We start from the raw sequence: 25,687 nt of genomic DNA on the forward strand, positions 1-25,687 counted from the left end.
AATACTGTGGCTATGAATTGCCATATTTCCAACAAGAAGAAACAAAATTAAATTAATTAAGATATGTTTAAATGAATCCCAAAGTAAAGTCCGATTAGGAAAATTCTTGTCCACAAGCTTTCACGTCGAGAAATAACCTGAAACAACGAGATGCATTCTCGCCAATATTATCAACTTTGTTCTGGAGTACTATAAGGAAAATCAAAAACCCTAACCAGGGCCTAGGGCTGAATGGTATTCACCAAGTTATGGCGTATGGTAATGATGTAAATTTAATAGGGGATGACAGAAGAACAATAGAAAGAAATGCTGAGGTCTTATTAATCTCTTACAGGGACATCTGTTAGAAGTAAATGCAGAGAAAACTAAATACATGGAAGTCCGTAGATCTCGATGTGTTATATACTTATCGCGAATTATGGATGTGTTAAAATATCAAATAATACTTCTGATAAAGTGGATACTTTCAAATATCTAGGATCAATATTACAAGACTAAAACCATATTCATGAAGAAATTAAATGTCGGCTAAAGGCGGGAATTGATGTTATTCAGTTCAAAATCTGTTGTTTTTGTGAATTCTGTAGAGGAACGTGAAGCTTAAAATATATAAAACGATAATCATGCCTGATGTGCTGTATCACGCCTGTTGTCGACCATTAGGAAGGCCTAGGCGCAGATGGAGAACAATATTAAGATGGATCTCGCAGAAATAGGAATGGAAATTAGAAAATGAATCCAGTTGAATAAGGACAGAAGTCAATGGATAGCTTTTATAAATGCGGCGTTGAACCTCCGGGTTCTATGGGCCATAGAGTTAGTTAATTCGGTTACAAGGGATTGAAAATCTTGCTTTTTAAAAAAGATTTTGTTTCCAGAAAGTGCTTAGATAAGTGTCACACCTAGTCACATAGATGGTTTCTAACAAGCGTTAAGATCATAATGCTGTTTACAGTAATTTAAAAATCTCAACCCGTTCCGGGGATATGATGAACATTGGTCAAGTTAGCAACACTGCTTAAAATCACGTAATTGCGAGAATTTGTATTTACAACTAGCAAAAACTATTGCTGCAATGCTATGAAAACAAACAAGCAATGCACCGCAACATAACCACACTACTAATATTCAATTTTATGTAGCTTGGCATGGTTCACTCAAGGGTCTGTCATAAACCGCCACCTTGCACCTTGCTCCAAAACGTACTTCTTCTTTCTGAACACTTGAAAGAGTCAATCTGTAACATAATAATGTTGAATATTTTTCACCAGCTTCTCTGTTAATTTTTAACCTTAAACAATCTTCACGGTTACAGTAAAGGCGAACTGTCATCTTCTACGCTGTCTTCTACATTTAATGTTTTCGAACTTACTCTATGACCTATGGAACCCGGAAGTTCAATGCCGTATTCACAAAAGCTGAACATTGACTTCTGTCATTAGCCAACTGAATCCAGTTTTTACTTTGTATTCCTGTTTCTGCGAGATTCATTTTAATATTGCCCTCCTATCTGCGCCTAGGTGTGCCTAATGGTCGTTTTCCGTTTGGATTTCCAGTTAAAACTTTGAAAGCGTTCCTTCTTTCTTTCATTCTCGCTACATGACCTGCCCATCTAAGCCTCCTAGACTTGATGACTCTAATAGTGTTTAGTAAACCGTATAAATTATGCAGTTAGTCATTATGAAGTTTCCGCCATTCCCGTTCTTGGGTCCGATTATTCGCCTTAGGATTCTATTCCCAAGTACTTCCTTCAGAGTAAGCGACTATGTTTCGCAACTATAGAGCTCAACAGGCATGATTATCGTTTTATATATTTTAAGCTTCAAATTCTTCGACAGAATTCGCGACAGCAAGAGATTTTGAACTGAATAATAACACGAATTCCGTGTTTTTTAGTCGACATTTAATTTCTTCGTAAATATGATTTTGGTCTGTTAATACTGATCCCAGATATTTGAAAGTATTCTCATTTAATGTTCTCATAAAATTTAAATAGGGTTTAGCTTAGAATTGTTACTTCTTTTAGCATATTGGTCATTGTTTGTGGTTTAAAAAAATAAATATTTTTAGAACAAGTAAGACTTATTGTTTCAGTTACTTTCCAAATATCAAAATTAAGTTTTCTTTTATTAAAATCTCCATAACTAAATAGATACTAGTGGTAACGAATCTACTTTTTATTATTATTGTTTATTTCTTTCTTTGTTGTTTCAGATTTGGACACGGTGCCTTTCTTCTGTGTTTGGAGAACCTCTATAAGAAGATTACAGGCCACGATTTAATTTACACAGCTCTAATCGGAAAACCGAGCGAAATAACATACCATCATGCTCATTATGTTGTGCTGACCCAGGCGAAGCAGATGGGCATTACTCAGCCTATTAAAAGGCTTTATGCAATTGGGTAAGTTTTTCAGTACGGTATTCTGTTTAACCCAGTCTAACCCTGATGGTTTGGTTGCCTGAATTGTAATTATTAGGCAAGAAAATACTACCATGAGCAAAGAAACACGAAAATATGAGCTTCATGTATTTTATTGAAAGAATCAAATATGAGCTTAATTTTGCAAAATAAAAAAAAAAAAAAATCAATAGGTAGCCATTTTTGCTATGATGTTAGTTTAATATGGTAATGAAACTTCATTATTCACAAAATTTCTTACTCTTGTATTACGAGGGGTGTTCAACAATTATTATCCCTGACAGAAAATCTGTCATTTTTCCACATAGTCTCCCTTCATTGTAATGCACTTCTCCCACCTATGATAAGAGAGCACGAATACCAGTTTCAAAAATAAAACTTGTTGGCTGTTCTAGAAACCATTCTTCGACACCCTGCGTAACTTTGTGCCTCACAGGTGCTCCTTAAGCTTGAGAAACAAGTGAAAGTCAATTGGGATAAGATCTGGAGAGTATGGAGAGTGCTCAAGTATTTCAAACTCGGTATCAGCAATGTCGGCGGCGATAAAGAGAGTTATGTGAGCAGGAGCATTGTCCTGCAGCAGTAGCATTTTCCTGTGTAGCATCCCTCTGCGTTTCTCCTTGATTGCCTTCCCTACTTTTTGAATCAATTGTAAATCACACTAATCTGTAATTGTCTTTTGGCCCTGGAGATAATCAACGAGCATTGCGCTCGTACTATCCCAAAATTCTTGCCAGCTGTGGCATTGTCTTGAATTTATTGGGGAAGGATGGGGGGGGGGAGAATTATGGTGCCACTACTGCATACTTTGTTGCTTGGACTCTGGATCGTAATGATGTACCTAGGTTTAATTTACGGTCACACATCTAGCAAGAAAGTTACTCGGATGTTTCTTAAACGAGGCCAAATTTCTTTCTGAACAATGGACTTGTTCACGCTTTTGATCAATGGTTAATATTCGTGGCACCCATCGGCCTGACACATTGTGCACCTCCAAGTATTGCTGTAAAATTGTGTCTACGAGCGAGTGATAAGCTAACAACCTCAGCTAGCCTCGACGCAGGAAGTAGTTTATCAGCCATTTTCAGATCTTGAACCATGTTAATGTTTTCTGGTGCGCACACAATTACGGGCGGGCCTGTACCTGATCATGTTCACAGCTCTCCGTGCCGCACCAGAAGTCGCGTGACCAGTTCTTGATTTTTTATGTAGAGGTGCCATTACCTAATACATTCTCCATGTCTTTATGAATCTCCTTGGGTGTTAATCTCTTCCTCTGGAGGTACTTAATGACGGCTCTTTGTTCAGATTTGTCCATTTTCGCAATCATCCCTCACCTTGATCTGAAAAACAAAGCAGAACATTAACATTATACACCCGACATGTCGGAAACTTTGTCTAAATTCAAAGGGTACATTATGCTGCATTTACAGTTTCGTCTGGTTCAGATAATGCATTCTATATCAGGGACAATAATTGCTGAACATCTCTCGTATATTCTGTTAAATATGTTAGAAGTAGAACATTAGGAAATGGCATTTTCATTTACTTCTTCCTCGAATAGCAACTACTAAAAATCCAAAATTTATATGGATGGACGTAGAGGGCTGGATTTGTTAAATTTGTTAACATGGATCGTCGCATTCAAATATGTGTACAGGCCAATGGCGGCCATTTTTAACACTTCAGTCAGTCATCTGTCAGATCAGCTTTATGTAGTAAACTGGCAACCCACAAACTAAAGTAGGTCCACGAATATTTTTTTTCCCGTGTTTATTGTGGGTTATGGTTTAAAAAAAAAAAAAAAAAAAACCGCTAGAGAGTGGAACACACACCGTATATACTTACTCACATTGTTTCCAACTGAAGTGCGTCTTTAGCTCGTAAAACATGTTACAAACTGAAATTTTAGTTTATGTATAAATTTAAATGATGATAAAGCGGAATGAAATGTAATTGTTACATTTTTAGAAGAGTTATTGTCGACGTTATTAATGTTTTCTAGTAAAACATTTTGGTCATAAAACAGTACTCTTAATAGTACTATAAATAATTTGTTAAAATTAGAGAATCTACTCGTCCAACGATTTACTCTGTTTCTTTCTTGTCGAATAACTGATTTTCATTGGTTCTTGAAAAAAAAAAAAAAAAAAAAAAAAAAAAAAAAAAAAAAACATCCTTTCTTTCTTCAAAATATTAAAAAATGCATGAGTGAGCAATGCACATGAAACTCAAATCTCTGACTTAACTGTGGCGGTGCGCTACTCAATTTACCCTCTGACCATTCATAAACTTCAATTAATTTATTCATATGTATAGCGGTATGTACTGTTCACACTGACCTTGAAAGTGCGGAAAATTAAAATGAGTCAGGGAAATTGCTGTATTCTGTAGAAGTCGTTTTTATTTATTTATTTTGTTATTTCTACAATAATCAGTATTTATGATGAAAGCTGAATATGCAACGATAAGTTGGCTTGTACATTTAAAATTACTACTGTTACATTTTGTAGATATAACTTCATGTTATGTTTACAGTTCTAATATGAATAAATGATTCAATCCACTTCTAACTATTACCAAGAGTTTTGGTTAGACTGGAGATAGGTCTTCCAATTGCTTGTTGACTAAGAACTCCCCTAAAAGGTGACAATAGAGTTTAGTTAAACTATAAATAAATACTTGTACAGAATTGACATGAACATAGTCTAGTTTCTTAGAGGACAGTGAAAAATACAATCAGATTTCACAAAAGTATTCAGAATGTTCTTTGTTACTCAAGCGATATTAACGAACATTAGAACTAACCACAAAACATAAGAACACCCGAAAGAATAAAGTTAGAAAAGGAAAATTGGAAAAAGAAAATTGTCTTCAGAAATAACGAAGCTTGAGGAGCGCCGAGAGGTATTGAAACTTTAAGCTTTGAAAGAACAAATTAAATAAAAATTAAAAAAAGAAACATATGTTACAGGAAAAAAAGTTAGGTTTCTTGGTTGCAGATAATCACAGATTGGCTAAATTATAACACATTTAGTTGTTTATTTTTATAAGTATTCAGAATGCTGAGATAGTGAAGATATCGTTAATGAATAATTATTATTTGATAGTAATGTTTTATTGTATTCCAAATACAGAAAGTTTGATTTATAATAAGTACAGGGTGTCTCAAAATGAATTTTGGTGTTTTAAGGCTTTGTAGTACTTATTACATTTAACATACAATTATAGATAATACAGGGTTATTCAAAAAGAAAGAACAGATTTCAAACATTTATTTCTTCCAAACTACAAAAGGTAGAAACATGATTCGAACGTTACTTGATTAAGAAAAGTTTACAATTTATTGTTAGTAATTATGGTAAGCATTCAATACGAGCACCGTGTGTTACACGACAAATGTCAAAACGGTGGCTCATTTCTTGCCACACACGAATCAGCTGGTCTCTAGTTATCAAATTCACAGTTTGTATGGCTTCATGTGCAGACGATGTTTTAGAACTCGCCATACCGTTGGTTGAGGAATGTTAAGTTCTTTGCTTGCTCGTGATGTGGATTTCTTTGGGCTCCTTTCGTAAAGTGTACCGATACGCTCGACATTCTCGTTCGATGTGCGTGGACGTCCCGTGCTTTTCCCTTTGCAGATGCAACCACCTTTTGATGCCACTCGTAAATTTGCTTATGATGCGGCGGTTGTTTATTAAATTGACGGCGAAATGGTCGCTGAACTGCAACAATTAACTCAAGTTTTGCAAATTGTAGCACACAAAAAGACTTCTCCTGTGGTGACGCCGCCATTTCACTACAGACAAACAACAACAAACAACAGCTCCAATGTGGCTGTGATTGGAACTTCTATCCGGGCTGTTTAAATTGTAAACTTTTCTTAATCAAGTAACGTTCGAATAATGTTTCTATCTTTTGTAGTTTGGAAGAAATAAATGTTTGAAATTGTTCTTTCTTTTTGAATAACCCTGTACATCAAATGAAAGAGCAACTCAAACAGTTTTTGCTACAAATGTTCAATGTGAGCACCATTTGTCACGCAGCACACATCGAGTCGATAGGCGAGAAAGACCCATAAGCTTTCCTCCGGGATATGGCACAAAACATTCAATTTAGGGGAGTCTCGTTGTAACTGTACAATCTCATGGGGATTTTCTGACTCCCCCAGATGCGAGCATTGAGTGTTCACAACGCTACTTTACGTGAAATGTCGTCACATCACTGAAGAAGACAAGATCCAGAAAATCATCATCCTCATGTAGCAACATTTCATTTACAAATTTAGCACGTAAACCGTAGTCTGTAAGCTTTAGAGCTTGTAACAGCAGCAAATCGTAAAGAAATAGTTCTAAGCGTCTCCTTATACTTCTCCACACAGACGGTCTCCTTACAGAGTCAGCCTTTGCAAAATGTGAAACACAAAAAGCTTTCTGCTCACTAGCCGCCATCTTTGCTACTAGCGCTTTCTAACGGCAGACAGAGGAAACAGTGCATGCGCACAAAACTGTTTGAGTTGCTCTTGCATTTGATGTATTATAATTGTAAGTTCATTGTCATAAATACTACAAAGCCTTAAAACCCAGAAATTCAGTTTGAAACACCCTGTATTTACAGAAAAAAAAGTCAGCTTATAATTACAATTACAAAATAAAAAAAAAAGGAGCACGTTGTACGGTTATGGTGGGCATAATGAAGGTCAATTAAAAAGTGCTTTTTCTTAACCATAAATAATAGTGCTCGCGGTGTCGCGGATCAGGGAAAATTAACTCAGAGACATAGAAATACAAGGAAATCAATTATCAGAGTTTCAGTATGAACCCTGATATGATATTAATAATAGAGCGATTAGATCATTTTTTCTAGAGTGTTCTCCATTTATTGTAGAATATGCTATGCGGTGCAGTGGATATTTTTCTGTAACTGTACGCCTCATGGGTATGACATTTAAGCTGATAGACACTGGATTCCTTGAGGCATCGAACTGGAGACCACGGTAGTTTTGACCCTAAGTTAAAACTGAAATCCACGTGTTATATAACGTGCACTGAAAGGGGTTCGAGCAGTTAATCATTTCGACTACTCAGTTATTTTCTTGCTCTATGAAGAAGGCGCAAATGATAAAATATGAAAACCAAGGATGGAAAATGAACCGGTTCTTGTGAAAACGCTCCGGACAGGTTCCTATCTTTAGCATGGGTTCATGGTGCCTGAGCCGGTTCAGAAGCTGGTCAAAACCGGTTCTTTTTCCATGAAAACACATGTGTGTCAAACATTACTATAGTTTAAGATTATAAAAATAAATAGACATGAACTATATCATGTTTTTTTCCTGTTTTCAGAGATAATATCAACACTGATGTATTCGGTGCAAACCTTTATCACCAATATCTGCTTCAAAGATCAGCTGTGAGCTCAAAACGCGTTGCTCAGTTTGCAAGGAGTATTGAACATCTGTTGGGTGGTGAAGACTCCAATGGATGGGAGCAAGGAGCTGATTCATGCTATAGCGTCTTAGTTGAGGTCTGTATACTACCAGATTGCTACTGATTACCAATCCTTGAAATTTAGTATTAGTCTCTTTTTTTTTTTTTTTCTCCTTTTTGACTATGGACAAATTAAGCATGACGTATTTCCGCCAGTATTTATTGCTCATGTGTTTCCGCTGGGTTCCAAAGTCGTGAGCTATGAATGGAACTTGCAATGGTTAGTTTTTACATTGACTTATAAATATTATAGTAAGAGAGAATTTCAATTTTTGTTTAAGTTTCTGAAAGGGGATACTTTAACGAGCAAATAGATCAAAGATAAGTAAGGGAGGAAAACATATTTACATGAAAATAAACTAAAACGTACACCAGCCTATGCTTTTTTAATATCTAGTAGACCGTATTGTTTTTAACCAAAAATTTGAATTTTAGATCCTTCCACCAAGATTGAGAGCGGAAATGACCAAATTACTTGACTCAACCATTTCTTTCTGACTGAAGTTTATTGCTGGATTCTATTTATCCGGAAAGTTTTGTAGTATCTTTTCTCTGTACCTTTAAAAAAAAAAAAAAAAAAAAAAAATCTAGTTACTTGATTATGATCAACTTGCCATCATTAACGTAAACAGAAAAAAAAAGTGACCAACTGGACCAGGACTCGAACCCGGGACCTCCGGCATACCGTGCCGATGCGTTAACCACTGTGCCACCCAGTCCGCAATACACGCCTATAGAAAAGTTGATCTTTAATATAAAAAATACCCCTCCCCCCCTCCTTTCATTAGTATATATGAAATCACAACCTTCATAAGATGCTCGGTATACGGACACAGGATTGTCCAATCACAGGCAGGAGTCTGTGGTACAACCCACATGGTCAGAGATAAAAGCACCGACCTCGAGAGAGAATGGGTGCCTAGTCTGAGCAACGGACTGGGTGACGTAGTAGTTAATGCATCGACGTGTGCCAGAGGTCCCAGGTTCGAGTCGGTCCAGTCGTTCACCTTTTCACTCTTCACATTAGAATGTACACCTATAGAGGATTTGGTGTGTAACATAAAAAATCGGTCCTTTCCTTCTTTCATTAGTATATCTGCCATCATTAGATTGACCCTTATACAGGGTGTTCCGGGAGGAAACCGATAAACTTTACACATGTACATCACATCAAAACAAGAGAAAATTTTATTTTGCACTTTGTTGAGAAGTGCCTGGTTTCGGAGATACAGGCAGTTTTAGGCAATTTAGTGATAAAGACTCCAGGTTGCCAACACTGCGACCATTAACAAACTCAGTCAATGTGTTTCCTTACATTAAACGAGAAAACTGTGTGTTTATCTCAACAAAGTGCAAAATAAACTTTTCTCGTTTTTCGGTGTAAGGAGCACGTCGATTAAGATGGTTGATGGTCGAAGTGTAGCCAATCTTCCGTCATTATCACTAAATTGCCTAAAGTTAATTACAGAAATCAATTTAATAATTACATATGAAAAGAGATAGCCATTAATTCTGAGACTTAACTTTATCGCAGGAAAACAAAAGCTTAGGCCACCAAAAGTAACAGCGTTTTGTTAATGAAAAATACAACTTACATTAAACAGGATTGGTGTCCAGTTCTTTGTCGTCCACCCATACTTCGAGTCAGGATCTTGTGAGTTTGTTCTGAGTCCTAACGTGAACCTTTTTATATTTGATAAATTGCATCATTCTGAACCCTGAGGTCCACTATAATTACTTTTTTTTTTTCCTAATGGTAGTAAATTACACGAGAGGATACGTGATCGCCCGAGACTAAAAATTCTTTTGTTACATTTAGATTCCCATCACCTAATATTCACATTTTTAAATTGCCACAAAAATGATATTTGCAATTTCAGTCTTCTTTTCCTTTAACTCTGTTCTTAAATTTTCATTACATACAAGCCCTTCTCCTGAATAGCCACAAACAGCATTACTCTCGAGGTGCGTGCTTCGCCACTCAGACCACATTGTAACAAAACTGTATAGTATGATTCTCGGTCCGGTACATTCTTACACACTTTGTGTATTTCTTCTACCTCGCGGAACCTGTCATTAGAAAGATACTTGTCCAAGATGGAGGTTCATTTACACTCACTTGGGGACCACAATTTCGTAAGGTACGAGTCAGCAGTTGTTGTTGTTTGTGCATACTCGAGGTGTCTAGAGTTCTTGCTACGGTCAATAGAAAGCACGTCTTTTTCTTTCTTTCTTTTCGTCGAAACAATTGTGAGTGGCGGAAGATCACATTTGATCCGTTATGACTGGCTGTGACATCCTTCTTCCTTCTTGGCCACTTCGTTAGTTGGATCTTCTACTTTTTTTCTTTCTTTGTGTGTGTGTGTGTGTGGGAGAGAGAGAGAGAGAGAGTGAGTGAGCCAGTCAGTCAGTGAGAATTCGTTAAAGACGTGGTTATCTCCATTGTTCCGTGATCTTTGTGGTTGGATGACATCTGTACTGCAGACATGGCTTATCGAGAATGGTAAAATTTAGGTTTCCGTGATATATTCCTTCGTGGCAAAGTGTACACAATGACTAACAATGACTAACGCACCTCAAACTTTGAATATTGCTCTCTTTAATATTTTAAGTAGTACCTATAAGAAAAAAAAAAACTTATTTTATTTAGTTTACTATTCTTTTATGAATATCGCGTATGTTAAGTTACATTTAAACCAACTGATGGTTACAAGTTTTGAGCTTTTGTAGTGATTATTTCCAGTTAATGTCAGAAGGATCTAAGGGCGCCCATTTGTCAGAAACCCGAGTGATGCCCAAGAATTGTTCCTCAATCGGAGTGGAAATCGAATGTAATCTAATATAAATAAAATAAAGAGTTTGTTTGTGTGTGTGTGTCCCTGTCTGTGTGCGAGCTGGGGACCAAACGAGTGGACCGAGAGTTACCAAATGTTGGTCACGGGTACCTTGGTCCAGGCCCCAGACCAAGACGAAGCGTTTTTTTTTTTTTTTCTTCAAAATTTGAACCAGGGGGTCTCGGGGGAGGGGTCTCTACCGGGACATGTAAAAGTAGTGGAAAATGACCGATATTAGTGTCAAATTCATAGTTTTCGCGGTCGCTGAAATCAATGGTGATACTCCCCCAGGCGTTGACTTCCAAATACAACCTCCATCAGCTGGGAGCTAGAGGCGTTTTTTGGAACCAGGGGTTCTCAGAGGGCGTTTACCGGGATATGTAATAGTAGTAAAAAGTGACCGGTATTTTTTTTTCCTTTCTTTGTTTAGTTTGTTTACATAGATATTTTATCTGATCCATGCGAAGAATGGGTATTTCAGCTAGTATTGAATAAAATTCTGAATTCCAGATAGTTACATAAAATCTCAACTCTGTATAATGGCATGAGTTAAAAGTGGCTGGTCTTCCTCTCTGTGGGCGCCTATAAAACGATCCTAGTACCTTATATTTTACTTTTACATGTAGAAGATGGAGCTCCTGTCTTGAGTTTTTCTTTCTTTCTTTCAGACGGGCGTGTATTCGCAGCATAGATCAGAATGTTTGTTGGATCATTCTCCTCGAGATTTTTTGCCGGTCGAAGAAAAGCTTCGGGAGCCCAACTTCATCGTGAAGAATGTTCTGAATGCTGTGAAGCTGATTTTCCGACAAGAAGGTTTCGTTTAATAATCATGTATTGTAGTGTTTTTAATTTGTACTTTATATAATATCAAACCATTTTAAAATATTGTCCGACATTTGAGATCACTCGGAAAATTAAAATTAAAAAACGAAATTACGTTTATCTTAAAATAAGAATGATAAAGTATTATTGTGAAATCTTGGCGTGAAAGAAAAGAGAGAGAGAGATAATGATATAATCAAAACCATGGCAAGACACAAGTCAAATTGAAATAACGTTGTCTTAATTTCATTCCTTTAAAAAGCAATAACAATCTTTTGAAATCTTGTTTGAACACTAATTTTATTTCGGAGAAACTACGAGGCTTTTACTGTTCCACAAGAACGTAATTTTACAAAGAACAAACATCAACTCAACTGTACAGTCATCTTCAAATAACTCGGCTATACTCATCCATATTTTTAAAACTATTCCGTCTACTGTTCTAAGAGGGATTTTTCTTTTAAGGCCTAAATAAAGTAAGGATTTTGGTGGGTAACGTAGTTGACAACTTTTTCTTAAATATTGTTGTTCAAGCATCATAAAGGCTGCAAATATACGAGTGTAAGTCAAAAACTATCCGTAATGTAACTATAACTTTTCTTACTGTCCTCGTGTATTTTATTGTTATGCTGTTCTGGTAATCCTGTCAAAATTTGATCCTAATTCCTCCATTTGTCTTCCTTTTTGTTGCAGATAGTTCATAGCCGCTCCATTAGAAGTTTGCACCAAAGAGGAATAACGAGCAGCTATCCGGTTTTTGTAGTCGGAAGGTGTATCAGGCTCCGCAGTCCGTCCGGCTCCTTGCTTGTGCGGTAACACTTGTGCGACCATTTTTGTAAGTTTTCAATCCATTCGTAGACACTCCGTTGCGGCAAGACACTGTTCCCGTATTGTGCCGAAAGTCTTCAATAGATTGCGGCCCTTGATACACTTTCCGACCACAGAAACCGGATCTCTGCTCATTGTTCCTCTTTGGTGCAAACTTCTGATGGAGCGGCCATGATCTATCTGCAACAAAAGGAAGACAAATGGAGGAATCAGGATCAAATTTTGACAGGATTACCAGAACAGCATAACAATAAAATAAACGAGGACATAGGTCATTATGAACAACGTAAGAAAAGTTAGAGCTACACTGCGGATAATTTTTGAGTTACCCTCGTAGTAATACAATAACCTTGTATCACATTTCTTTAATAAATAGGCTGTGATGTAATTTTTTTTTTCTTTCTTACGATGTTACAAATCTATGTCGTATATGTCATGAGCTCACGCAACAATGAGTGAATCCTGTATGAATAAGCCTGATATTCTCATTTTATACGTGTTGTACCCATACACATGAAAGTTTGCCTTGTGCCTTGCCATATTGTGGAATCAAACATGATCAAGTTTTAAGAATCATATCAAACTTATTAAAGAGAGCTTTATTTTATATGAATATATCGTGTGTGTATTAATGTTTAAATATCCTAATTTGTTTGTTTTAGAAATGAATTATTTTTTGTTATACCAAAGCTACGGCAAGGGGACAAAACTTTGTTATTTTAAATGATCTTTTAGATGCTTTGGAATTGAATCCTCTCTCGTCTTTTGCAAAGGTTGGAAAGAGCGGTAAAAATAAAATGACGGATTTTTTTTTTTTTAATTTTTATTTTTTACAAACCTTGTACTCGGCATTTATTAGTTCTATTGTTTCTATTTTGTTTCTCAATCGTCGTTAAAGGGCTTCTGTTTGGATAACCCAGTCCTGATGACATGACAAATATCAATATTTTGGAGTTTTTTTATTTATTTTTTTCACGTCTAATCATTAGGAGAAATTAAATTGCTTTAATTAAAAAGAAGAGATGAATATGATTATTTTTTTATATATATAAAGCACGAAACATACTTGATTTGGATTTGTGGCTGCTCTGTTTTAAGTTTACTAAGTTGGAAATATTGAAACTCTTAGACAAGGTTTATCCATGTAAACCATTAAAAAGTTGGGGATCTAAACGTATTTTTTCCCTTCTTTTGCTAGTATTTTATATCTTTTTTTTTTGGGGGGGGGGGGAACTTGATATCATCAACTTTAAATCAGCAACTTGGAAATTTAATACGAGGGTCATTTCAAAAGTTCTGCACCCTGAAATATATTATGGACGTAAATTATTTATTGTACAAAATACCTTTACAAGCCTTCAATATAATCTCAATTCTTGCTTATGACAACTTTCCAATGTTTTGGTAAATTCTGTATTCCAGATACGGCACTTTCACTGTTGAGCTATCTGATCACTCGGATCATCTCACTGGAAGCTTCGCCAATTGTACCGAAGCGTTTTCCACGGAGTAGTTCCTTCAATTTGGGAAACAAATCAAAACTATATGGTGGTTTCATCAATTGCTACAATCCTTCGTAGAAAGTGATCTTCTTCTGTTCGGTAACGTTGAAGCAATTCTTCTGCGATTCTTTTGCGACATGCTTTTTTGCTCTTCACTCAGATCATGCCGAAACCATCTGGTAGTTATTTTTCTCATCTATAACTTTTCAGTAATGATTCTGTAAACTAAAGTGATAGACACTCTGGCTTCATATGCAATTTCCTCACATGTTGTTCGTCGATCCTCCCTCAAAAATGTCATTCACAATAATTTTAGAGGTGTACTCTGTTGCAGTTGATGGTCTTCCACTTCTTGGGGTGTCCACAGTGCTTACACGACCTTCACGGAAGCGAGCTGACCATTGTGATACAGTACTACGATCCACTACACTATTTTCACAAACCTCTGCAAAGCATTGTAAATTTCAGTTGGATTCTTTCCACGTAGAGTTTCGATTCTGCTATAGGAACGCTGGTCACTATATGTAATCCGACCTCAGTCGGGTTCACCTTCCATTTTAACACTAAATTTCTCTCAACACAACCACGTGAACCACCAAACATAGACACAACCATCAAGCCCAAACTGACTCAGAACTGACACAAAATTGAACTTGATCACACCACTCAAATGGTCACGCATGCGCTGTGTGCAAGACTTTTAAAATGACCCTCGTATCAGCAACTTACCAAAATATACAAGAGCGTTATAGAAAATCACAGAAAGAAAGTCATTTTACTATTATTGTAAAACCTTTTTATTATTATTATTGTTGGAAAGGAAGAGATTCAGAACTTCTTTTTAAAATGCTACTACATCGTAACTATGTTAGCTTGTCGACTTTTCATCCGCGTGTATGGCATTCTTGTAGGTTTTTTTTCACTTCTTAATATATCTACTCAGTCCAAGTGGTATAGCAGTGTGTCTCTTAGTGAATATATGAAAATAAAAGAATTTCTGTTTGCAGTTTCCAATCTTTGAAGTAACCCATGTCTTGTCACTTCTTTTTGATACTTTACGCAAGGTATTAAAAAAATATATGAAACTAGTGTAAAAAGGAATCCATAAAGAGGTTAAACTAAGAATCTGTAGAATTTTCTTCGCTTATATCAGAAGTATTCAACCTTTAGATACTCGCACACCGGCAGAAAACACGAACACATGTTGCGGACTGGCAAAGTACAAAGCAGCACACATTTCATTTACATGTGCAGTTCTGGTATTAATTATTGTTTATTATTGAGTTAATGAATGCAGAAAATTACAGCTTTGAGCAATAATTACATTCTACTTTCAGATACAAATTTTACAATCACAAGATCATCAACACCCAGCCAGTATTTAAATTTTGCCTTAATTGCCTAGACAGGAAAATAAGTTGTTTCACATAAATATGTAATAAACGTCAGTAAGAATTTCAAATCTTTTTCTGCTGATATTGGGTTATTCTTCACTCACAGATAACGGAAACTGATTTAATAACTTGTTTCTGAATTTAGAGTTGAAAGTTACGTCAGGAGTAAATTTCATGGATGACACGACACCATGTCAGAGCATCCGCGTAACGCAGATTGGCAAAATAATTTCGCGGATCCCGGTTTAAAATCCACTGGTTTATATTATACCATGATCCGAATGTAAGAGAAAGTGAGCACTCAATATTCTTTTCTGAGAACTTGTTCGATATTAAACTGTAGGTGTCGGAAGGCATTGCTACAGCTTTCTTTGCATTTGCTGTAAAATATAACTTCGTGATCCAAGATATTTTAAATAACGGTGGTTTGAAATTGAAATTTGGTGCATTTAGCTTTCATTTCGAACCAGCATTACGCGACAGCGCTAAGGAAATAGCAAAAGATGCATTCATTACGATCATTTTAATGCCTTGAAACCACATATTACATTAGCTTGATATGAAATTCAAAACCAATATAAGAAGCAGAATTTGTAAATTATAGTGCACTATTGCCCAATGATTTTGTCTTCAGCTTCTGCGGCTTAGGGTGGCCCCGTCTAGCGTAGTCACCTACGCTTTCGTCTGCCCCGTTTCGATTCCGGTCGTAGTCAAATTCATAGCTGTCCCGGTTTTTTATTCCCGGTAGGAATACTTGGTCGGAAAGGTGTAAAAACCTTTTTAGGCCAGCCATCCTGCGTGAGACTTTTTCCTAGATTTTCCTCAGCAAGGAAGCCCCGGGATGGTACATAACATAAACGTCCCAGGCCGTTTCTTTCCTTCCAATTTCTTTATTTCTCCTAACTTGTCCGGGTAGTGTGGTCGGCTTGGGACGAGCCTCATACATAACAGGTTTGAAGAGATTATAGATGCTGGTAAACCCCAAAAACAGAACTCCTAATCCTAAAAATTTGCGGCTTAGGGCCTGAATAAATTGTTTCCATTTCGTGCTATTCTGGTCTAATTTTATTTCCATTATATTCTTCCCGCATTTTCCTTCCACATTCCTAAATTCTTATGTATATATATTTCTCCATATCTCTCTCTCTCTCTCTCTCTCTCTCTCTCTTTCTTTCTTTCTCTCTCTCGACGCAGAAGCCTAATTGGTTGAGTAACGAAGGCGAGATAATAAAATTTATATCAAATAGTGCAGCAACGAAGGAAATGCATTGTCTTCATTTGAATTGTGTTTTAATATTTTTTCCCTGTAATTTTAGATTCGATGTTGTTATGACAAACTATTTTTTACTGCCTGTGCGCCAGGACTGGTGATCGTGACACAATTCTGTAAATTTTTCTTTGAAAGAACAGCAAGTCCATTGTTTCCAAGGAAAATATATAGGTGTATACTTAAAAAAAAAAAAAAAAAAAAATAATGTGTAGTCGTTTTACCGCTATGTTTAACAGTTAGACTGATGTTATTGTGTCGTTGCATTACTGCAAATTGTAGTGTCAATAGAACACATGAAATGATCAGAACAAAGGCTAGTTGGTTTCCAAAGAACTCGCTGTTAAATACGTACAAGAACTCGATTGCTGTTTGGCGGGAGCTCAAGTGGTTCGGATTCCCTGTTTAATCAGTAGGTCCACGTCTCATATAGCCTCGCTGGTGAATGGGACGTTAAACTCAACTCACTTGCTGTTTGATGTCATTTCTGATCTTGAAGTACATTTAGAATTCTGACAGTGTTTCTTCTGGTTTAGTTTATGGTATATTTCTTTTTCAGCCTTTTCAACTTGAGGCCCACTTCGGAGTATTTATTCTACCTCGTCGCGCGAGAGTAAAAATTACTATTAAAATAGAAACCAAATTTCGTAGACATTTAGACGTTTATTTGCTACGTTGTACAGCTAATGCAAAGTTTGTGAGCAGCATCTTGTTCCATCCGATTCATTGAACTTCTCTCCAGGACTCACTCACCTGTGAGTTGTGATCCAGAAAGTGGAAGATCGTTGGTTTTAGTGTTCGGATATATTAATTACAAGAGGTAGCTGCCTAGTTTATATTCTGTCAATCCAGCTACAACCACTTATTATATCAGGCAGTTACAAGTTCCACCAAATCCTGGCTTGTATGAAAATAACAATAAATAAAAATAAAATCATTTCTTGTGACGTTTCGGCATCGTAATAATACCTTCGTTAGGATATTCTTCCTTTTCCTTTGTAAGTTTTACTAAGCCAAAGATTATATATTAAAATAAAAAAAGTTACCTTTTAGCACCTTTTACAAGTATATATATTTTGTTATTTATACCATTGACTCAACGAAACTATTAGAGAAGATGGATGTTCAAATTACTCATTCAAATGAAATCTTTGAGTTTAACGTCCCACAATTATGTCCTTTAGGCTAAGGGAGACGGATGATTAAGGCAAGTGAATGACAATGGAAAAATGAGTGGAATGTTAATGAGGGAGAAAACTGGAGTACCCGAGTTATCGCAAGCTGGGATCGAACCAGGGACTTCATGAACCAGATGCGAACGCTCTACCACTGAACCACAGCGATCCCCTCAGAATGCTAGAAACGTGTCTTGCCCATGATGGAGAGTAGGTCTAAATACATATCTGATGAATAGATAAAATCCATGTCAGAAAGTTCAAATGTATACGTAAGCAAGCATTTACGGTCGCGGTGGCTCAGTGATTAGCGTTTATCTCTGGTGCATGGAGTCCCTGGTTTGTTCCTAGCTCATGTCAAATAGGCTTTGGGATGGACAAAATCTGTGTACATAGGTTTTCTTGGCGTTCTTCCGTTTCCTCCCATTTTCATCATTCCACCATTTCATTCCTTGTTATCATCACAGTCTCCTTCAGCGTATACGACATAATCGTGAAATGTAAAACAAAGATTTCATTTAATTTTATAAACAAACATTCATCTTTTTCCGTATATTTTTGTAGCTTGCATTTCACAGGCAGTTTTGGGTAGATCACTGTTTTTCTTTGCTTTCGAATCTTTACTTTGAGACACATTAATGTATTCGTACCACTTTCTCTTGAGATCTTTTTTAAAAATTTGTTTATTATTGTTAAAATTAATGCGTATACTCTATAGAAGGTACCTCAGTGTACTGAGAACTTACGTTTTCCACGCCTTGGTAGCGCTCACTTATGTATTCTATATGAATCTCCGAGTCTGAAAGTGGGAATAAACGAAAGAGTATGGAAGTAATTTTGATGTGTGCGTGGACATTCCAAAGAATTACTCTTGAGTTGAATAACTTACGTATTAAAGGTAAATAAATAAATTAATAAATTCTAAAACAATATAGTGGATCTCTTCAGAAGACAAGGTCCTTTTACACGATAGATCGGAAAGTTTCAATAGTGACTTTTGGGGTACACATACACACATTATACAGGGTGTTTCAAAACAACATCAACAACGTTTTGAGAGGTGATACCTGACACCAAGATAAGACAAAAAGTATAGACCAACCTGGGTGCAGAAATTCGTCATTTCGGAGCTATAGGCTGCCGAAAACATGAAAAAATGAACTTTAAAGGTTCATTTGCTCCATTACTATGGGATATAATGTAATCGGATCAAGATTTCACTTAGGAACTAGTGTGTGACTTATCCACATATCCAAGTTTCAGAATCCTGAGGTACTTCCGCAACAATTTTTATAGGAGTAGTTTGGCTACGGATGTATAATTTGAAGTACCCAGCAACTACCTCTATAAAAATTATCGCAGAAGTAGCGCAGGATTCTGAAACTTGGATATTTGGATAGGACACATGCTAGTTCCTAAGTGAAGTCTTCATCCGACTACGGTAGGTTCCATAGTTTTGAAGCTATGGACCTTTAAAATTCCTTTTTTCATGTTTTCGGCAGCCTATAACTCCGAAAGGAAGCATTTGTGCATCCAGGTTGGTGTATACTTTTTGTCTTGGTGTCAGGAATCATCTCCCAAATGTTGTTATTGGTGTTGTTTTGAAACTCTCTATATATATATATTCATGAAATGCTATTTATTTCAACTTAAATAGCATTTCATGAATGTTCTGTAGCAAGGTAAATATTTTTACCGCTACTTCAATGAAGTAAAAAAAAAAAAAAAAAAAAACATGCATTCACCATTATTTCTTATATACCCACTGGGTTTTTATTTTGGTCAAAAAGTTGCTAACCTCAGTGTTAAATTACCATTTAAATTCGTCGCATTACAGTAAGCAATTATTTTCACTTGTGTGGCATGTTTTTGTACAAATTTGCGATGCAATATCATTGAAAACACTGATATATAAACAAGTTGAAGATATTTCTGAATCGTGCTGGAAGCAAAATAGAAATAAAGAAATGATGTTCCTATGTTATCCTGTTAACACAAGTACCTTGCATTTATTTGTCCCTGCTATTTTAGGTTTAAACATGTAATGCATTGTTAAATATATATATATATATATATACACATCGTAGTATTGCTAGTGTTATAAACTAGAGCGGGCTGTGCGTACTTTACCCATTAAAAAAAAAAAAAGAATGTTAAAAAGCGTGATATTAGGAGGTTCCTTTAGTAGTGTAATTTCGTTAATTATTGTATGTTACGAAAGAAAAAGTAAGTCTTTCCTGCAGCAGTACACCCTTTTGATTTTTAGCATTGACTGCTGGTTGGTCATATTCATAGAATTAATATTTAGGGTGGTGTACTGAAGTTCAGTAACAAACAGTATTATAAAATATATAAATATATTTTAAATAATCATGTTGTAAATATTTGAGATAGTTCGATCTTTCGTTGAATATAGGTATGCTTCATTCTAGTATTTAAAGTAGCACATTTCATATGTTAAGAAATCCTACCTATCTACTAAGATTTTAAAGTGTGTGTATTATTTTCAAATGCAATTTTAAAAGAAAGAAAAAAATGTGCTTATTAAACTAAAATCTTTTGTTTTTTTCTTCATTATATGTGTATTGTGGTATGTTATGGTCCGGTCAAATTTAATCACTTTTTTCTTCTAAACTGTGCATATTACGGGTCAAATATTTACGCAGTTCTTTGAAATAATAGTAATAATAATAAAAATTTTGGATAAACATTCGCATAGATGAAAAAGATTGAATTCTAAAATTAGTAATTCTTGGCACTACTGGTATGTTACAGAATTAATTGTATACAAAATATTGTGTAGCAAATACTAACGTAAGGAACTTCCAGATGTATTAATTTAAAAAATGATGATAATCATTTTTTGTCATGAAAGGGATTTTTGATGGTGCTAGGTCTGTGATAGCGAAAAGCTAAAGGCGCTGTGAAGTGTTGATTGTTTCTATTTTTATTGTGTACGTCAACATTAAGATGTATTTTTCTCTTGGAAGTTGTAAGCAAATTAGCAACACAAGTACAAACAAAAATTGTGGAGTTTTGTTTGCTAGTTTTTTTTTTTCTCCTGATCACATTGTTTAATGTAATTTTGTGATATGTCGCATATGTGCTACATCTCTCAGAAATGTAGCACATATGCGACATCTCATAAAATTATATCTATTCACCATTACCGTGATATGAAAGTGTCCAATGTAAGTATAATTAACTCTCTCCGGACCTGCAACTAGTTACTTAAACAGACTACCAAGAATAAGGCACTAGAATAATAAATACTCTGGGCTATTTGTCTTTTATTCAGGGATAGGACAAAACATTATGGAAATTGAAAGTGTTGTACAACTTGAAGGAAATATCATGTCCACTGCTTTGTTATTTTAGCATAACAAAGACAACACATTTATCCTCAAGATTTGCATGTTTGTAATTCTCTTATGTACCACTTTACGTTGTTATGTGTTTATTACAATTTTCTTGCCAAAGTTTTTAGCTGAGAAGCACCAATATTCGTAGTTTAAAATGCGTTGTGACTTTCAGATCAGCAGCTCATGGCGCTTATGTTTTACTCTTGTTTGTTTGCGAAGTTAAAAGGAAACAATACATCTAGAGGTTGTATGTAGTGAAGTATTTTCATTTCTCAGCGAACAGTGTTTGTTGAAATTTCAGAGAGAGTAAGCTAGGTGCAGTGAAAAGTTAATTTCAATGAACTTCTAGAATTAGTTTTCAATGTATTACACAAATCGGAAAAAAAAAAAAAAAAAGATTTTCTTAAAACGATGTTCAAGACACTTTCCGTTTGGATATTGTCAAATTTGTAAATTCTAAATGCTCACAGCTTTGTAATTAGATGTGAGAATTAGAAAATAAAACTTACAAGATTGTTTTATAAATGATAATTTATGAGAAGTTATTTATTTTGAATTTCCTTCAAATAGTGTCCGTATACAAGGTGTTTCAAAACAACAGCGACAACATTTGGGAGGTGATTCCTGACACTAAGATAAGACAAAAAAATATAGACCAACCTGGGTGCACAGATGCTTCCTTTCGGAGATATAGGCTGCCGAAAACATGAAAAAAAAAAATAAATTTAAAGGTCCATAGGTCCAAAACTGTGGGAATATGAATATGAAATACATATTTCATAATCCTAAGGTACTCACGCAACAATTTTTATAGAAGGACTTTGGCCAAGGGCATAAAATTTAACGTACTCAACAACTACATCTATAAAAATTTTTGCGGAAGTACCACAGTATTCTGAAACATTGATATTTGGATAGGGCACGTTCTAGTTCATAGGTGAAATCTTGACCCGACCACAGTAGGTCCAGATAATATTGGACCTATGGACCTTTAAATTTATATATATATTTCGGCAGCCTGTTAGTCAGAAAGAAAACATTTGTGCACCCAAGTTGGTCTGTACTTGTTGTTCGTGTTTTGGTGTCAGGAATCACCTCCCAAACGTTGTCGATGTTGTTTTTAAACACCCTGTATATCTACCGGCTACACCTTATCAACAAAACTCTTTATTAACATAAATTTATTTACTAACGACAGAATAACAATTATTATATTATAAATAATAATTATTAACAATGTAATAATTATTAACATATATTGGACTAGCAAGGGAATTGCTCGTGGTTTCTGTTTGGACTTCAGTGAAAGTTTCACGGTTGATACAAGTTAAGGTTTCGGCATGGGAGATTCAGGTTCGATTCCCGGAGGGAGCTCATGTGGTTTGAATCCCGTGCTGAAGGGAAGTCCAAATCAACCAGCAACTTAAGGTTTTTAACCAACAGGACAGACCTAAGTTTCCCAATCTCTTTTATATTCAGCTGGAAAATAATTTGAAAATTAGTATTGTTTGTCGAGCAGATGTGTAACAAACTAAAAGCACTTCATTTCTAAATGAAGATGATGTTCCAGTAATTAATAATTTCTCCATAGATCTAAACTTTCTAAGATAGTATGCTGACATACTTAGAAATATTGAGAAGCATTTCACTTGAAATTCTGTATCCTGAACGATAACTGCATTTCGTAACTTTAGACAAAATACCAAATTCGCCACTAGCTCAGCATAAGCTTATCCCAGATTTGCAGTACCTTATGCTAGGAGAATTCGAAAAAAAATAAAAACAGTTTGGTTATAAATGACGTACACATTAGAAAAGTATTATTATGTTACTTTTCAGCATATTCACCATTCAAATTGAGGCATTTGTTATAACCTTTCACAACAAAGTTTGAAATTCCTTCTTAAAAAAAAAAAAAAATCCCCCTGGGAATGAAGCCACCCGCTAACAGCATTGTGAAGCGCATTGTCATTGTCGAAGCAGTGCGATGCGAGCCAGTGTTTCATGTGCCTGAAGAAGTGGCAGTCGGTTGGCGCCAAATCTTGCCTATACAGTGGTTGCAGATAGGCGCCCACTTCTAGCCGCAACGTGCACATCAGTTTGTCCATCTTGAAACATGCGACACCATTCACATACGACACCTTCACTCATCACGTTTGTTCCGTAAACACGACACAGTTCGCGAAGATTCGAAGTTGCCGAAAGTTTTCTCGCACTCAGAAATCGTATTACCGCGCGCACTTCACATTTGGCGGACTTTTCTATTGGAGTGTTCATTTTCAATTATTATAGCGGACGAGTGAACTGCAACACAACCTCCTCCTCCTCCTCATACTGCTCACTGTGTACTAAACTACTGCACACAACGCTACTGAAGTCACTCTTCCCGACCATTTCTCACACAGGCGCAAACGGAATTTCTTTTTTTTTTTTTTTAATTACCTTCGTAGATCCAATTACCGAAACAAATACATAGAAAAACTTTTTTCTGCAAGTCATAAACCTTTTTATTTGTTTATTCCTATCCTAAATCAAATTTTAGGATAGGAATTATTATTTATTGAGGATCGAAAGTTTGATACGATCAGGTTAACAGAATATTTAAGTTTCGACAGACTTGGAATCGAGACTGTTGATAGGAAATGTGTTGTACTATCTTTATTTCTCAGATCGATAACTGAATTGATTTTTTCCCACAGTCCGGTTTGTGGGTAACATTATAACTCAATAAACTTTGGACAAAAATATTACCAGTTTTAAGAGTTAATTACACGGATCCCAGTGAAAAATCAACAAACTATGTGGTAATTCCCTGTTACTTGGAGGATTATCTAGGTATGACTGAAAAAATAAAATAAAATGTGTGCCAAGGAACATACTGCATTGGGAATTCAAAATCAGAACAACCTTTTTAGATGTTTCAAAAATTTATAAAAGTAACACGATATTGTATTAATATATATATCTGGTGTAGTAAAAAGTAATCCATTATTTTGCCAAAAGATGGCTTCAGTGATCTGTATCTCGCGTTGTATAAGTCCGATCGGGTTCAACGAGATGGCGTTCAAATGATGAGATTAAGTACTACAAACACTGTTCAGATAGTTATGATTAGTTGACTCAGTGTTGTGTGAACGCGAGTCAAAATGGACACTAGCAAAGAGAAAATACGCTATATTTTACAGTTTTTCTTCGATAAAGGCGAAAACGCAAGCCAGACGGCTGCAAATGTGAATAGTGTTTATGATCCTGATACTGTAACAGCCAATCACGCACAATTTTGGTTTCGTCGATTCCGTTCCGGTAATTTTGACGTCAAAAATGCACCACGCACTGGAAGGCCAAGTGTTGAAAATGTCGATAAAATCATGGACATTGTCGAGTCCGACCGTCATGTAAGCACTGTGTCGATTGCCCAAGAGCTAGACATTGCACAAAAAACCGTGTGGAACCATTTGCATAAGGCTGGATACAAAAGAAGCTTGATGTATGGGTGCCACACGAGTTAACGCAAAAAACCTCATGGACCGAATTTCCATCTGCGAATCGCTGCTGAATCGCAACAAAATCCACCCATTTTTAAAGCGGTTGGTGACTGGCGATGAAAAGTGGATCACTTACGACAACGTCACGCAAAAACGGTCGTGGTTGAAGCGCGGTGAGCCGGCGCAAATGGTGCCCAAGCCAGGATTGACGGGCAGGAAGGTTTTGCTGTGTGTTTGGTGGGATTGGCAGGGAATTATCTACTATGAGCTGCTCCCCTACGGCCAAACCCTTAACTCGAAACTGTACTGTCAACAATTGGACCGTCTGAAGGCAGCAATCGCCCAGAAGCGGCCAGCTTTGGCCAATAGGAGAGACATTATGTTCCACCAGGAGAACGCCAGGCCACACACATCGATAGTGACTCGCCAGAAGCTCCGGGAGCTTGGTTTGGAGGTTCTTATGCATCCACCTTATAGTCCGAACCTGGCACCGAGTGATTACCATCTGTTCCTCTGCATGGCGAACACGTTTGCTGGTGAGAAAGTCGCTTCATTAGAGGTTTGTGAAAATCGACTGTCTCAATTTTTTGCCACTAGGGACAAGGGCTTCTATGAGACAGTGTTGGGCAAAATCAATTGAAATCAATTGCAATTGATCAATCAATTGAAAGTAATTGCTCTGAAAATCAATTGCAATTGATTTCAATTGCAATTGATTTCAATTTGTAATTGACAATTAATTTCAATTGCAATTGAATTCAATCATAAAATTTGCAATTAAATTTTCGTCAATTGTTAATTGTTAATTGGTCACCAGGCAATTGAAACTTTTAATTGTTAATTGTCAATTACAAAGGGTGCAATTGAAACATTTAATTGTTAATTGCAATTGACAATTGAAACTTGTAATTGTTAATTGCAATTGAAATCAGCAATTAAAACTGAAGATAAGAAGATGTGTGTGTATTGTGTTGTCCACTTGTTATTGTTTTACATATTTCAAATAAGGTACTTATAAGAAATGCTGGATACCTACCATCCCTTCCACCCCCCCCTGGGAAGAAATCCAGGAAACTAAGTATTTTTTAAAATATATTATGTTTATGGT

The 25,687-nt window shown here is 36.0% G+C and overlaps 2 protein-coding genes across 2 annotated transcripts in view; both read left to right on the top strand.

Moving 5' to 3' along the window:
* The window catches only part of LOC145687896 (haloacid dehalogenase-like hydrolase domain-containing 5), a 49,587-nt gene extending 30,121 nt beyond the window's left edge, over positions 1–19,466 (top strand). Inside the window, exons 5-8 of the mRNA XM_081761439.1 lie at positions 2,215–2,403; positions 7,767–7,947; positions 11,413–11,557; positions 17,117–19,466. Coding sequence (XP_081617565.1) covers positions 2,215–2,403; positions 7,767–7,947; positions 11,413–11,557; positions 17,117–17,130 — 529 coding nt within the window. The 3' untranslated portion in view covers positions 17,131–19,466. The remainder of the gene's footprint in view (positions 1–2,214; positions 2,404–7,766; positions 7,948–11,412; positions 11,558–17,116) is intronic.
* A 4,774-nt stretch (positions 19,467–24,240) lies between these two features.
* Positions 24,241–24,603, top strand: LOC145687144 (histone-lysine N-methyltransferase SETMAR-like). The gene has a single exon (XM_081760605.1). It carries the CDS (start codon positions 24,241–24,243, stop codon positions 24,601–24,603), a length of 363 nt encoding a protein of 120 aa, XP_081616731.1.
* Positions 24,604–25,687: the final 1,084 nt, after the last annotated feature.

Source organism: Thermobia domestica, chromosome 6, assembly GCF_964235325.1.
Source record: "Thermobia domestica chromosome 6, izTheDome1.hap1.1, whole genome shotgun sequence".
NCBI classification, from domain to species: Eukaryota; Metazoa; Arthropoda; class Insecta; order Zygentoma; family Lepismatidae; genus Thermobia; species Thermobia domestica.

What these genes read in the sequence shown, in the direction of transcription:
- LOC145687144 (XM_081760605.1), top strand. Translation starts at nt 24,241, where the DNA reads ATGGACACTAGCAAAGAGAAAATACGCTATATTTTACAGTTTTTCTTC.